Source organism: Engystomops pustulosus, chromosome 1 (genome assembly GCF_040894005.1).
Source record: "Engystomops pustulosus chromosome 1, aEngPut4.maternal, whole genome shotgun sequence".
Taxonomy (NCBI): Eukaryota; Metazoa; Chordata; class Amphibia; order Anura; family Leptodactylidae; genus Engystomops; species Engystomops pustulosus.
The window spans coordinates 160,884,672-160,899,892 of NC_092411.1; the positions used below are offsets into that span (position 1 = coordinate 160,884,672).

Below are 15,221 nucleotides of genomic sequence, written 5' to 3' on the forward strand. Positions count from 1 at the left end.
GCATGCTCAGTTACTTTCACTATACACTGCAATACAAGTGTATTGCAGTGTAAAGGCTTGAATAAGCGATCGGATGAAGTAGAAGTAGAAAATGTAAAAAAGTAAAAAAAAAAAAAAAATTAAATCTTTTTATAATATAATTAAATAAATAAATAAAATAAAAGTCCCATAATCTCCCCAGTAACACATAAAATGCAAATAAAGTAAATAAAACACAAAAACACGTACATATTTGGTATCACCGCGTCCGTATTAATCTGTACAATAAATCTAAATCAATATTGAACCCGCTCGGTGAACTACGTCGAAAAACTTCCCATAATATACAATTTTTCATCAAACACCATCACAAAAAATGTTCTAAAAAGTGATCAAAAAAAGTTACGTTACCTAATATGATACGACTGAAAAGAACAACTGTTTTCGCAAAAAATAAGCCCTCAACCAGATCTGACAACAAAAAAATACAGAAGTTATGGCCCTGAAAAGTTGTCAATAGTAAAAACAATGCGATTTTCTCCAATATTGGTTTTGCTCAGGAAAATTGAGCAAAAATAAGAAAAACTATATAAATGAGGTATCACCGCAATCGTAGTGAACCAGAGAATAAAGATAAAATATTATTTTTACGTTACAGTGAGCGGGGGGAAAAAAAATGCTAACAATCCAAAATAAAAATTGATGATTTTGTTTGTGTCCCCCTTGAAATAGTTAATAAAATCTCATGAATTAGCTTTAGACTCCCAAAATAAATTATTTATACATTGTATCTCATCCCATAAAAAATAAGCCCTCATATGATCGCATTACCAAAAAAAAAAAAAATTTATAGGTTGTACAATGTGACAATACAAATCTGCTGTGAATGGCGCCTCCATTCATTCTATGCCGGCCGTGCGCCCGTACAGCAGTCACCACCACATATGGGGTATCAGTACACTCGGGAGGAATTGGGCATCAAGCGTTGCAGTGCGTTTCATCATTTAATTTATTCTGAAAATGTCAGTTTTGGCCTAAATGAATGTATTTCCAAAAAAATTCTAGTTTCTAAATCGCAGGTCCATATTTTTTAACCCATGTGAAACACTTAAAGGGTTAATGGACTTAATAGAAGTTGTTTTACATACGTTGAGGGGTGAAGTTTCTATAGTGGGGTAATTTATGGGGTTTTACTATTATTTAGGCCTCTCAAAGTCACTTGGAAGCTGAGTTTTCCCTCAAAATGTGAGTTTTGGCAATTTTCATGAAAATAAGAAAAATCGCACCTAAAGTTCTGCACCTCATAACATCCTAGAAAAATGACTGGAAGCATAAAATATCATCCCAACATAAAGCAGATATTCTGTAAATGTTAATTATCAAACTTTTTGGGTAGTTTTACTTCCTGTCTGGAAACCAGAACATTTCAAACTTGGAAAATGAAGAATTTTTACAAACTTTTGCCAAATTTTCACTTTTTTTCAGAACGAAACGCAAAACTTATCACTTAAATTTTATAACTAACATGAAGTACAATGTGTCACGAGAAAACATTCTCAAAATCACCATGATATGTTAAAGCGTTCCGAAGTTATAACCAATTATCGTGAGACATGTCAGATTTGAAAAATCGAGTCTGGTCATTGAGCTGAAAACTAGTGTCGGTGATAAGGGGTTAAAAAGCAAAACATTTAATAACAATCGCATCAACACTGATACATCATGGATGTTTACAATGGAACCATATAAAGCCTAAAAATCCAAGTCTATCAATATTTATATGTAGATAATCTAAAACCCATTAGATAAATACCACAGATAAGGTGCAAATTGCAAATATCAAGTGCCAGTGCTCACAAAGGTGTTAATATATATACCTCTTAAAGAATAAAGTATATATAAAATATTATGTATCAAATCTTACCCATAATATAGGTTTAGAGATCATGGAGGAGAGGCACTCCAACGCTTCCGTACTGGCACTTGATATTTGCAATTTGCACCTTATCTGAGATATTTATCTCATAGGTTTCATGGGTCTCCTGGTGTACTATAGCCTGTCTCCTGATAGCACCTTCAGCCTCTGGACACTACCAGACACAGCAAACGTTCTTGCCACAGCTCGCATTGATGTGCCATCCTGGAGGAGTCCGTCTCATGCTACCACGAGTGTGAAAGCACAACCAAACATTCAAAATTGGCCAAAACATCAGCCAGAAAGCATTGGTACTGACAAGTGGTCCCCACCTGTTCAACCACTCCTTTATTGAGTGTGTCTTGCTAACTGCCTGTGAAATTGATTGTCAATCAGTGTGGCTTCCTAAGTGGACAGTCTGATTTCACAGAAGTTTGATTTACTTGGAGTCATATTGTGTAGTTTTAAGTGTTCCCTTTTATTTTTTGAGCAGTGTATTTTATAAATTACATATATTTCCCTGCTGGTTTCTACAACTTATCCCATGCACCATTCTCCCTTATATAATAAAAGCTACCAGGCTAGTCACTATATACATCCTCTATGTAAAATATGCAGTGTCCAGTGAATTTCCTGAAGAAATCTCACCAGACTTGCTGCTTAATTACACACAAGGAATCCTGAGACGAAAGATTTTTGACAAGCAGCTTCAGAAAATGTCCTAACTTTGGATGATATCCCCCTTTGTTTTTTAACACCTTAGCGACCGAGGACGAACTATATCGTCATCGTGCTGTGAAGGGTGTATGGAGAGTGCTCACGAGCTGAGCTCTCTCCATACACAGCGGGTGACGGCTGTTTAACACTGTTACTGCCACGGTCGGTGCTGGCATGGTTCGACCGCAGCATCTAACTACTTTTACAGGGGTGCCGCCATCTTGGATGGCATGGCAGCCTACAGTCTCATTGAGACTCGCAGGCTTGCCATGTGCAATAATCTCTAATAGCCAGCAGATGGCAGGCTATTACAAATCATTGTAATATTGGTATACACTGCAATGCAGTAGTATTGAAGTATATAGTACTAGCAATCTGGTCCTGCAGGGTTAAATTACCCTGGAGGATCTGAAATAATGGTAAAAAAAATGTATGAAAAAATATGAAAAAAAGGAAAAGTTTAAATTGCCCATCTAAACAGTAAAAATCAGAAACATGTTTGGTATCATCGCATCCCAAAATGTCCGATCTATCAAAATATAATAACGATTTTTCCCAGCATTTAACCCCGTAACGGAAAATGGCGCCCAAATTCGAAAGTGACACTTTTTTGCCATTTTGAAAAATATAAAAAAATTCTATAATAAGTGATCAAAATGATATTATTAAAAACGTCATCAAAATCCGCAAAAAATGACACCACCCACAGCTCCGTGCACTGAAAAAGTTTCGGTTTTTTTTGTACAGAAGGTTTTAATGTTTTTTTAAATGTATGAAACCATTATAAAACCTATACAAATTTGGTATCCTCGTGATCGTACCGAACCAAAGAATAAAGTAGACATGTCATTTGGGGTGCTCAATGAAAGCTGTAAAATCCAATTGTTTTCAGAATTTTTTTCCCACTTCCCGGAACATGGCATTGAATATTCAATACTATCACTATGAAGTGCAATTTGTTACGCAGAAAACAAGCCCAAACACAGCTCTATACATGGAAAAATAAAAAAGTTACAGATTTTTTTTTTAAGGTGGGGAGTGAAAAATGAAAATGCAAAAACCAAAAAGGGCCACGTCCTTAAGGGGTTAAAAAGGGGATATCATTATTATAACATCGGAGGCCACATGTTTTTTAAACTTCTATAAACGCTGCATGATAAGTAGAGAGCTGACTTTACATGCTGGCACAATCTGTGTACAGAGCACATAGAGCACCTGAAATTTTACAGCAAAATCTGCACCAGTAAAAATAGCTATGCAAAAAGCCAACTACTGCTCTTTCCCTGTCAAGATCTGCCACTTGCCAAGCTGCAGCTGTGTAACAAACTGTGGGGTGCAATTTCCTCTTTAAATTATTTGCAACACTGTACTATGTGAAAAAGACTTGAAAGCTCAACATTCCATATGGTCAGACTAATTGTGAACAAATTTCAGATCTGGCCCCTTTATGCGGTCTCAAACATAATAAAAAAAATGCAATGGGGCTTTTACCTGGAAAAAAATAAATGAGGGGAGAAAAAGATCTGCACCACAAATATGCAATAATCTATTGCTGCTAGGCTTTAGGAACAAATCAAACTTGTTCTTAGTTACAATTTGATCTAATTTTATAAGCCCACTAGCTGTAGCTCCCGGTGTTTCCCGGGATAGTAAATAACTGCTCTTAGGTATAACAAAGTAGAATGGTTTAAAAACAAATATTTTATGTATCTATCTCTCTGACTGTCTCTGACGTTCTCTGTCTGTCCCTGACAATCTCTGTCCCTGACCGTTTCTGTCTGTCACCGACTGTCGGTCTTTGACTGTCTGTTTCTGTCTGTCCCTGACTATCTGTCTGTTGCTGTCTGTCTGTCAAAGCTCAGAGCTTATATTAACCCCTTGTGGTCTAAGCCATTTTAGGGATTTAGGACCAGCCCTGTGTCATTATGAGAGGTTATACCTTTGTAATTCTTTAACATATTCAGGGAATTTTGAGACTGTTTTCTCGTCACACATTGTACTTAAAAGTAATAGAAAAATTTGGATGATATCTTTTGTATTTAGGAAATTTGGCAAAAAGTTCTAAAAATTATTGATTTTTAAAGTTCTAAATTTTCTGATTTTCAGGCAGATAATCATAGTTACTTTGGTGCTATGCTTATCTGCCTGAAAATCAGAAAATTTAGAACTTTAAAAATCAATTTTTAGAACTTTTTGCCAAATTTCCTAAATACAAAAGTAACTTTATAACTAATATTTACCAAATGTCTGCTTTATATGGGCGTGGGTTTTATGCACTCTCTCTCTTTTTTAGGTTGTTAGGAGGTTCAGAATTTTGGGTGCAATTTTTTTGTCATTTTTATGAAAATCGTCCAAAACCCTTTTATATGGAGGCACCTGCTCAGCTTTAAGTGACTTTGAGGGACTTGAGGAGTAAAACCCCATAAATTATGCCATTTTAGAAACTAAACCCTTCAATATGTGAAAAATCAACTTTAAGAACTGTGTTAACCCTTTAGATGGTTCACAAGGGTTAAAACTAAATGGAGGTGTAATTTACAAGCTGTAATATTTTTTAGACAATACATAAATTTTGGCCAAAAATTAACCCATCAAGTATTAAATGATGAAAAACTCCACAATGTGGGGCGTGGCCTGGCTGAGCTTCGAGACGGCCGCATGTGAGTGAGCTGCGTTCACAGACCTGTCAGCGACTATCTCCCAGCGACTCCTGAAGCTCCAATTTTCACCGGAGACATACAGAACGACCCCTCAACATGCTAACGCGCAAAAAATCGACGAAATCTCCTCCTCCCGACAGCAAGGCCAGGGGATCTTTCAAGATGGCGGATTGCAGTCTCCGCATGCAGGCTCACACTGCTCCAGCAGCTCGGCATCATCATCTCCAGCAGAGAGGCAGAGAGGAGCTGACTCCGAATCGATAGAAAATGTGAGTCATGATTTATCTCCGCAAAACTCCTCTAGGTCCCCCAAGCAGTTGGGGAAAGGAGAAGGAAGTAAAAACAAAATGGCGACCGTAAGAAGCAGGGACCCTTGCACACCAGGGCAAAGGCCTGATAAACAACGCCAGAGGCTTTCTGCCCTGTCTGAAAGCCCTGAACATCAGGCACATAATCCGACTGAGGATGAGGAATACCTCATAGAGGACTTACCTTCATCTGATCAACCAGCGTCGGAAATGTTTATAAAAAATATGATTCTGGCTCTTAAGGGCTCCTGGTAGAAGGAAATGTCGAAACTAACATCAGCCATACATGTATCGATAGATGACTTGGGCGGCCGAGTGGATCATGTAGAGAATAAGATGTCGGAATTGACAGACTCCCATAATGAACTTATTGATGCCCATTACAGTTTAGAAGAACAAGTGGAAGCCATGAAGGTTAAAATGGCGGATATGGAGGATAGGGGAAGGAGGAACAACGTAAAATTTCGAGGCATCCCAGAATCCCTCCCCAGCGGAGTTAAAATCATATCTATCTCAACTGATATTCTCAGTCTTACCTTCCACACCGTTAGCTGAACAGCTAATTGATAGAGCCCACAGGCTCCCAAGACCTAAAAATATATCTGAAAATGTTCCACGAGACGTCATTGCTAGACTACATTTCTTTCACGTCAAGGAAGCTCTGATGTTCGAATCTCGCAAACTGCCTGATCTTCAAGACCCCTTCAAGGGAATACAACTTTTTGCTGACCTCTCGCAAGCCACCATTCTAGCGAGGAAAAAATTTGGGCCGATCACTGCAGTCCTAAGAGAAGGGAAAATACCCTACAAATGGGGATTCCCATTAAAATTATTGGTCCGCAGAGAAGGGACAACTTTCATTCCCCAAAATCCTGAGGAAGGTCGCCACCTACTGGCCAAATGGGGTTTGGCTGAAAAAGAGAAAGAGCTTCGTCCCAACTCATCAAACCAGCAGAAGATCCGGAAGGATTGGGACAAAAATTGATCCTCTTTAAAGGAGAGTATAATATTTTTTCGTTTCTTTTCATCTTCTACCCAACAGGTCGATTTAAGAAGGTGACTGTTACCCCCATATAACAACAGGAGTTGAACTTTCCTGTCTTTCTGATTCATTTAATGTTGTTGAATAACACTAAATTAACAGCATATGTTTGGCTTTGGCAGCAGGAACACTGTTTCCCCTCCATTGCCGCAAAGTTTTTATGTTTACTTATTTTATGGTTCAAAAATATGTTCCTAGACCATATTGAAGTATACTACCTAAGGGATAATGTTTTTTATTATTTGTCATGCAAAGGGCTAATAACAATTGATGTAATCCCTAATGGCTCTTAAGATTTTAAGTTTGAACACTAAGGGGTTAAACTCTCCATTTAAAAGAGCCTCAGTGTGGAGAGACGCAATTAAGGCTAATGCCGACATAATTTGTCTCCAAGAGACTCATTTTGCTAAGCTTAAAAGTCCAAAATTTTCCAATAGTAGATTCCCTACCTCATTCCAAGCAAATGCCGACACGAAAAAAGAAGGAGTATTTATAGCCATTAGAGTAAATTTCAGTGTTCAAAGCACCTTGGTAGATGAGGGGGGAAGGTATCTTGTCCTGGTTTGCACAATAGACTCAATCCCCTTTACAATAGTGAACCTATATTGCCCAAACTCCTCACAAAAAAGATTTCTGAATAGATTATTAAAGAAAATCCGGAGCATCCAAAAAGGCAATTTGCTGATGTGTGGAGATTTTAATCTTATTCCAGATCCCGTGATGGATTCTACGAACCAGGGCAGGTTATCTCCCCCCTCGTTAGGACATTGGCTAACGGAAAAAGGTCTATTCGACTGTTTTAGGTGTTGTAATGCCTCCTCAAAAGAATACACATTCTTTTCAAACCGTCATAAAACCTTTTCGAGAATCGACCTTTTTATAACTGACAGGGAAACCCTCCCATGGATAACATCTTCAGAAATAGGGGTTGCAACGTGGTCGGATCATGCGCCCATTATTCTGTTATTTAATAAATCACCCAAGCTCCTCCCTACTAGAAGGTGGAGAAACTCCACATATATTTTCCAACTCCCTACTATGATAGCAAGAGTAGAAAGGGCTATGCTAGAATTTTTCTCTACTAATAATGTAGATAACATATCACCAGAACAACTATGGGTGGCTCACAAAATAGCTATCAGAGGGACACTAATGCAGATATCAGCCCAACTCAACAAAGCTGAGAAATCAAACTGGATGAATGTATTCGGAGTATTAGATCCCTTGAAATCTCCCTACAAAATAAATATTCAGAAGAGAAATACTCAGAATTGATGGCTGCAAGGCAAAATATGAGAACAGCCCTTATGTCCCAATTCCACAAACAAATGACCAATACAAAAGCCAATTATTACTCCTCATTTAACAAACCGAGTAGACTGATGGCGATGAGGGCTAAGCCACCTAGACCTAAAACTTCTATCCCCTTTTTATATAATCATAAGAATCCCACAATAAAGGAATCGCATCCACAAAAAACTGCAAATTCATTTAAATCTTTCTATGAAGACCTTTACAACCTTAAGTCTGACAAAAATATGCATATTCCATCCCAGGCTGATTGATTGATCTCTTTCTGGAACAAATTAAAGTTCCAAAAGTTTCCTCTGAGCAATTGAACTCTTTAAATGCCCCAATTACATTATCCGAACTAAATGAAGCTATAAAAAACGCCACAAAGGGAAAGGCTCCAGGTACTGGCGGTTTCAGCAACGAATATTATCAGGCCTTCCCTCACCTTTTAGGTCCCCACATGTTAAGTGTTTAATAATGCTATGAGTGAGGGCACATTACCAACAGAAATGTTGGAAGCAACTATAGTAACGCTACCAAAACCGGGGAAAGACCCAACAACAACAGCCAACTTTAGACCAATATCGTTGCTGAATTGCGACACCAAACTATATGCAAAAATCCTAGCCAATAGGCTTTTTAAAATTCTCCCTGGATTGATTCACAATGACCAGGCGGGGTTTACCAAAGGACGCCAAACGTCAGACGGTATTAGGAGAGTGGTGGATATTGTATCGGCTATGGGGTCCTGCCGGATGCCTTCTTTGCTATTGACCCTGGATGCGGATAAGGCGTTCGACAGGATCCACTGGGGTTTTGCCTTCTCTACCTTAAATAAGTTTGGATTTCGGGGCCCCATAATTAACGCCATAAGGGCTCTTTACTCTAAGCCATCAGCGAGAGTACTTGCGAATGGTTTTTTTGTCTGAACCTCTAAACATATCTAATGGAACGCGCCAAGGGTGCCCCCTCTCCCCATTAATTTTTGTACTATTGATGGAGCCGTTCGCAATTAAAATTAGAACTATGGAAACGATCAAAGGAGTAAAAACGTCATCTGGGCAGCATAAAATTGGTTTATTTGCGGATGACGTAGTCCTCATGCTAACAGACCCTTAATTCTCTGAAAGGGGTAATGCGTGTAATAGAGGATTTTGGAAAGGTGTCCTTTTACAAAGTCAACGCAAGTAAATCCCTTCTCCTGGGAATTAATATAACACAATTACTGCGCAAACAGATAATGGACAAGTACCCTTTTCACTGGGAGAGGGTGGCGATCCCATACCTGGGAGTCAAAATTTGCTACCCATTAAACAACATCGCCAAATTAAATTTAACCCCCATGTTAAGTGAGATCCAGAAAGAATTAGACGCATTAAACAAGATTGAACCATCTTGGATGGGTAGGATGACATTATATAAAATGTTAATTCTCCCAAAAATCCTATATGTCCTAAGAGCTTTAATAGTTCCCATTCCAAAAAAGCTAATATTGCAATTTCAAAAATGATGAAATTTATTTGGAGGGGGCAGAGGCCCAGAGTATCTCAGACTTTATTATACACCCCTAAATCAGAAGGAGGATTGGGAGTCCCCAACATCTGGCTGTACCACAAAACTTTTATCATCCAACAACTAAAGGCTTGGGGAGGAAAATATTTAAACTCCAGTTGGCCCGATATTGAGTCAGGCTTGACAGGGGGCCACCCTCTACAAACGGTGCTTCTAGCTTATTCACTAAAGTCAAACTTGCCCTTACTTACATGTTCCGCTCCCACAATTAAATCCTCTATTCAAGCATGGAAAGATCTTCTTTCAATTAGCAGTATATCCAACCTCACCAGACAATTTCATATCCCTCTAGAGACTCTGAGAATCATTAACCCGTCATTATCAGTTTAGCACTGGCTTCATAAGGGGATTCATATTTTTAGTGACCTTTATGATAAAGGGTCTCCAATTCCATTCCAAACTTTAAAAGATAAATATAACCTAGAATCAGCAGATTTTCTATTATACGCCCAAATTAGGGCATTAATGATTAAAATTCCTACCATTATATTACATCTTCCAGAACCTCTGGGAAATTTATTGGAAGGCAGGTCCAGTAGAGTTCTAAAATCAACTAAACAAATTTATAATGTTCTCAGGAAAAAGGAAAATAAAGGAGAATTAACCCACTTGACCAAGTGGAGTGCAGACCTGGGGAAACAAGTGACCCAGGAAGAGTGGAATTCAGCAATCTACTGGGCCTCTAAAGCCTCACACTCAGCCAATTTGATGGAGGTTCATTGTAAACTAATGACAAGGTGGTATCTCACCCCCAGTAAGCTAGAAAAAATTTACCCAGGCACTTCGGGGAATTGTTGGAGAGACTGTGGGAAAAAAGGTACGCTGTCCCATATATTCTGGGGTTGCCCCAAACGAAGCAACTTTTGGACCAAAGTGTTCGAACTATACTCTAAAGTGTCCACAAACCAGATAAGCAAAGATGAAGCTCTGGCATTGGTGGGAGTAGGAATCAAAAGAATCCCTAGCAACAGTCGCAAATTGGTCAACCACATACTAATGACTGCTAAACTTTTAATAGCGAGGAAGTGGAAGAAGACAGGGCCCCCCAGCATTCAAGAGTTGATAGAAATTATGGCAGAGCATTGTTGTTTTGAAAAACTGATTGCATATAAAAAAAAGGGTCTCCTCAAATATTTAGTAAAATGTGGGACCCATGGATTGCTTTATTCCCTAAATTATCTCCAGAAAGTCCTGGGTTATCAATATAAAACTTATCAATATAAAACATATCTAAGTGCATGTCCAAATCTCCTATCCTAGGTAGTATAGAGAATTGAACAAAACTTCTACCACTTGTGAGAGAGGTGGGTAGACTATTCAAATTGGTCTATTGGTTTTAAGTTGGTTTATGTTGATTTTCTTATTTTTTCGTGTTATGTTGACTTGGTCAACCTACAGAAAGATACACTCAATAGCATAATAATTAGTGTGTAAATGATGCATTTATTTTTGTTACATAGGGTCCAAGAACCAAAGAAATTTTAAGAATCGCAATAATTCCTGTTTTATAAAGAAGTATACCTTAATTTTGTAATAGTAAGGAATTATACAAATGTCTTATGTAGCACTTTTACTGTCATTACTATTAAAGGAAACCTACCACTTGTAGTGGCAGGTTTCCGATGGAAATACCGGGCACCAGCTCAGGGTGAGCTGGTGCCGGAGCTTATTTTAGTTAGTGTTTTAAACCGCGGTATCGCGGTTTAAAACACTTTTTAAACGCTATAGCCGGCGCAGGCAGGTACACGCTCGGCGCTTACCGTGCACGCGGCTACATAGGAAGTGAATGAGAGCCGCGTGCACAGTAAGCGCCGAGCGCGTACCTGCCTGCGCCGGCTATAGCGTTTAAAAAGTGTTTTAAACCGCGATACCGCGGTTTAAAACACTAACTAAAATAAGCTCCGGCACCAGCTCACCCTGAGCTGGTGCCCGGTATTTCCATCGGAAACCTGCCACTACAAGTGGTAGGTTTCCTTTAAGCATGTATTTTGAAAAAAGATTTTCAATAAAAATTTAAGTTTAAAAAAAAAAAAAAAACTCCACAAAGTTTGATATCCAATTCTTCCCAAGTATGAGGATGCCCCATATGTGTTGTAAACTGCTGTATCGGTGCATGGCCGGGCACTGAACAGAAGGAGCGCCATTAAGAGCAGATCTACATTGTCACATTTTACATGCTGTAAAATGTTTATGTTTTGTAATTTGGACACAAGGGGGTTTATATTTTTTGTAGATGAGATCCACTTTTATAGGAAAAGGGTTCAGCTAATAATTAGATTTTATTTACTCTTTCTTGGTGATGTTTAAAAAAAATCATTAATTCTTGTTTATGGTGTTGTTTTTGAGCATTTTTTTTCCCCAGAAGTTCACCGTACCATAAAAATAATGGGTCACATTTACTTACCTGTCCTCTCGCGATCCCTGATGCGACCGGAATGCACTCTGTCGCGATTCACGAAGATCGTGCGCCCGATATCCTGCATCTGTCGCTTGCCCGCTAAGGTCCGCCGGACATCACCTTCATCTTCCTGGTGCATGTAAGTGCATTGCCTTGTGACACAATTTGAATCTTAAATCCCGCGCTCAGTCCGAATCAGTTGGACCGTCTGACAGCCAAATTTATTCTTTTTTTAAGGGGTATTCTGGGAATATGAACGACTTGTACAAAAACCCATGATGGACTTCCGGCTCCAGCATGTGAAGTCAGGGGACAGCGGAGCTCTGCAGTACAGAGCCTGAGAGCCGTCACCCCACCACCCACACGCCATAAAAAAAGCAGGAAAATTGGGCTTAACGTGTCCTTTAAGCAGCTGGACCATATTTAATAAGCGGCCGGTGCATAGCGACGCCATAAACAAAGCAGGACCAAAGAAGCAGGGGAGATCAAACGGAGGTGGATGGTGGTGAGTCTGATGCCAGCACAACTTCTAGTCATCAACCACACATAAACTATAAGCATCTGGCTGAAGAACTGGTGCGCAGAATGGGCCCCACACTACAAAAGGCAGTATCATCGTCCATAGTAGAGTCCCTAAGAGCTAGCGGCGGATAATAGAAAAATCTCTGAAAAATTAGACGACATGGAAAATAGATCAAGGTGCAGTAACTTGCGACTAGTGGGGCTGCCTGAGACCATAACAGCAAGATATTATTATTTTCTCACGAACATTTAGTGGACTATGTACGGAACTGTTCAGACCTAAATGGAGATTCCAGCTCATATATCCGGCACTATTAAAAGTTACACATCCGGATCGGTCCACTCAGAGATCGCGCTAACGCTCTACATGCGTCATAGACGCATGTAGACACTAATTTGCTCCTGATGATGCTCCAGTCACATGACCAAACACTAAGTTTGCTGGGATCGAACCTCCTGCTGCTGGAGCTGTGTCTGATCCGCACGTTTGGAGCCCACTCTGGAGGGGTCTAGGGTTGGCGTCAACCATGGGCCGTTCTAGCGAGTCTGCAACTGGCACCGGATCTTTATTCACCCATGGCAATATAAGGTGCAATGTTTCAGCTCATCCATAGAGCCATTATCAAGCTTGATAATGGTTTTGTTCTTGTTGGGGATCACGCCGTGGAATGTGTTTTGGATTTTAGCTCATCGGCGCCGGCTTTCATGCGACAGAAATGGGGGGGGGGCCATTGGACGATCCGACAGATTCCGACAAACCGTGGGATTTAACATTTAAATTGTGTCGCAAGCCAAGCACTTACATACACCAGGAAGAAGAAGGTGAACTCCGGCGGACCTGAGCGGAGACGGATCAGTTGCAGGATATCGGGTGCATGCTGGTAGTAAATCGTGGCAGATGTGCATTCTTGTCGGGGAACACACCTCGGGGATCACGCAGGGATGGGTAGGTAAATCTGCCCCAATGTATTTGCGGGTGAGATAATAGAGATAATAATGCTAGATGTCAAATGAAGTGCGCAAATATTGTAAAGAGGCAAAAACAAGCTGTAACTTTATACTTAATTTGTACTGTATCCAGAAACAATAAAGTGGTTTAAAAAAAAAAAAATGATGCCATAAATAAATGAATATAACAAAACTCAATTTCATTAGTTACAAAATGGAGCTTGGCAGAAGGTCAAGCTTCTGGTGCCGACTTCCTAAACAGAGCCCGTGCCAGAAGCTGCAGGTGTCGGCTGTATATTATAGTCGACACCTGCAATCGGAGATCCCTCTGTTCACAGGTGTTCACGCCGCGGTCAAGCACGGGGTATTTTTAAAAGTAAAAAATAAAATTCAAAAACGCTTAATAAAGTTTTTCTAATAAAAATAATTAATCAAAGTACAATTACCCTGAACACAAACATTCTCTACACACATCTAATAAAGTAAAAAAAACACAAAATCACCAAAAAAAACCCCATAACATAACAATCTGTACAATAACTCAGAAACATTATTGGACCCGCTCGGTGAAGGCCATAAAAGCAAAGCCCGAAAAACTCGCCAAAAATTTACAATTTTCATAAAATACCTTCACAAAAATGTTCCAAAAAGTGATTAAAAAAAATAATGTGCGCCAAAATGGTACCAATGCTTGTGAAGACCGAAAAAAGTATCGGACCGGCACTCAGTGACTCGCTTAATAAGCCCCAAAGTTATGTTGGAACAATACACCTTTATTAGGGTTACAAATCGCAACGCGTTTTGTCGTATTGTTATACTCAGGAGAGATCGGTTATCAAACTTTGTTGACTGTTTTGGTATTTTATCCACTGGGAATTTGTACATTTTAGGAAAAACACATTCATTTAGCCCAAAATGAAATAATTTCAAAATTGCATCAAATTTTGTTTTAACCCCTGTAAAACAATTAAAGGGTTAACAAACTTCATAAAAGTTGTTTTACATTGTACATTGAGGGTTGTACTTTTTGTAATGGGGTAATTTATGGGGTTTTACTTTTAATTAGGCCTCTTAAAGTGACTTGAAACCTGAGCAGGTCCCTCAATAGCAGGATTTTGTGTTTTTTATAAAAATTTGAAAAATCGCACCTAACATTCAAAGCCCCATAACATCCTACAAAAATAAGAGAATGCATAAAAAACCATATCCAAATAAAGAAGAAATTTGGTGAATGTTAGTTATTAAAGGGGTTGTCCGAGAATAATGAAAAGAAAACTAAAGGTGGCCGGAGGGGGCTGCTTAAAAAAAATAAAGATCTACTTACCTTCCGGCGCCCTCCGGTGTCCCGCGCTGCTGTCGCTCAGGTCCGGTGCAGTGCAGGACTCAGCTTCCGGCTGGACCCGACAACCTTCCGGCCCCCATACACAATGCAGTGATTAAGGATGGGTAGGCAAGTCCGAGTCCTGCTCTGCCCCGGCGGCCATGTTTGTTTACATGGCGCCCCGACCGGAGGGACAGCAGCGCAGGACACTGGAGGGCATCAGAAGGTAAGTAGATGTTTATTTTTTTTTAAGCAGCCCCCTCTGGCCATCTTTTTAGTTTTTTTTTCATTACTCTGGGACAACCCCTTTAAGTTTTTTTGCTGTTATGACTATGCATGGAAAAAGTAAAACATTTAGAATTTTTACCAAATATCAGGTTTTTTTCCATAAACGCAAAACATACCACCAACATTTTTCAACCAACATGAAGTACAAAGTGTCATGAGAAAACAGTTTCAAACTCACTTGGATATGTTAAATCAGATTTGAAAAAAATGTGCCGTGTCAGGAAGGTGAAAAGTGGCTTCGGCGTTAAGGGGTTATAT

The 15,221-nt window shown here is 39.4% G+C and overlaps 1 protein-coding gene across 5 annotated transcripts in view; it reads right to left on the reverse strand.

Moving 5' to 3' along the window:
* SEMA6B (semaphorin 6B) overlaps positions 1-15,221 on the reverse strand; it is a 205,010-nt gene that overhangs the window by 169,465 nt on the left and 20,324 nt on the right. Inside the window, exon 1 of one of the 5 annotated variants that reach the window (XM_072113403.1) lies at positions 2,054-2,183. The exons of 3 other annotated variants lie outside the window; for them this stretch is intronic. In XM_072113403.1, the coding sequence (XP_071969504.1) occupies positions 2,054-2,107 (54 nt within the window). In that variant the 5' untranslated portion in view covers positions 2,108-2,183. Of the gene's footprint in view, positions 1-2,053; positions 2,184-15,221 lie in introns of those variants that run through there. One more of the 5 variants, XM_072113436.1, reaches the window with a different exon arrangement.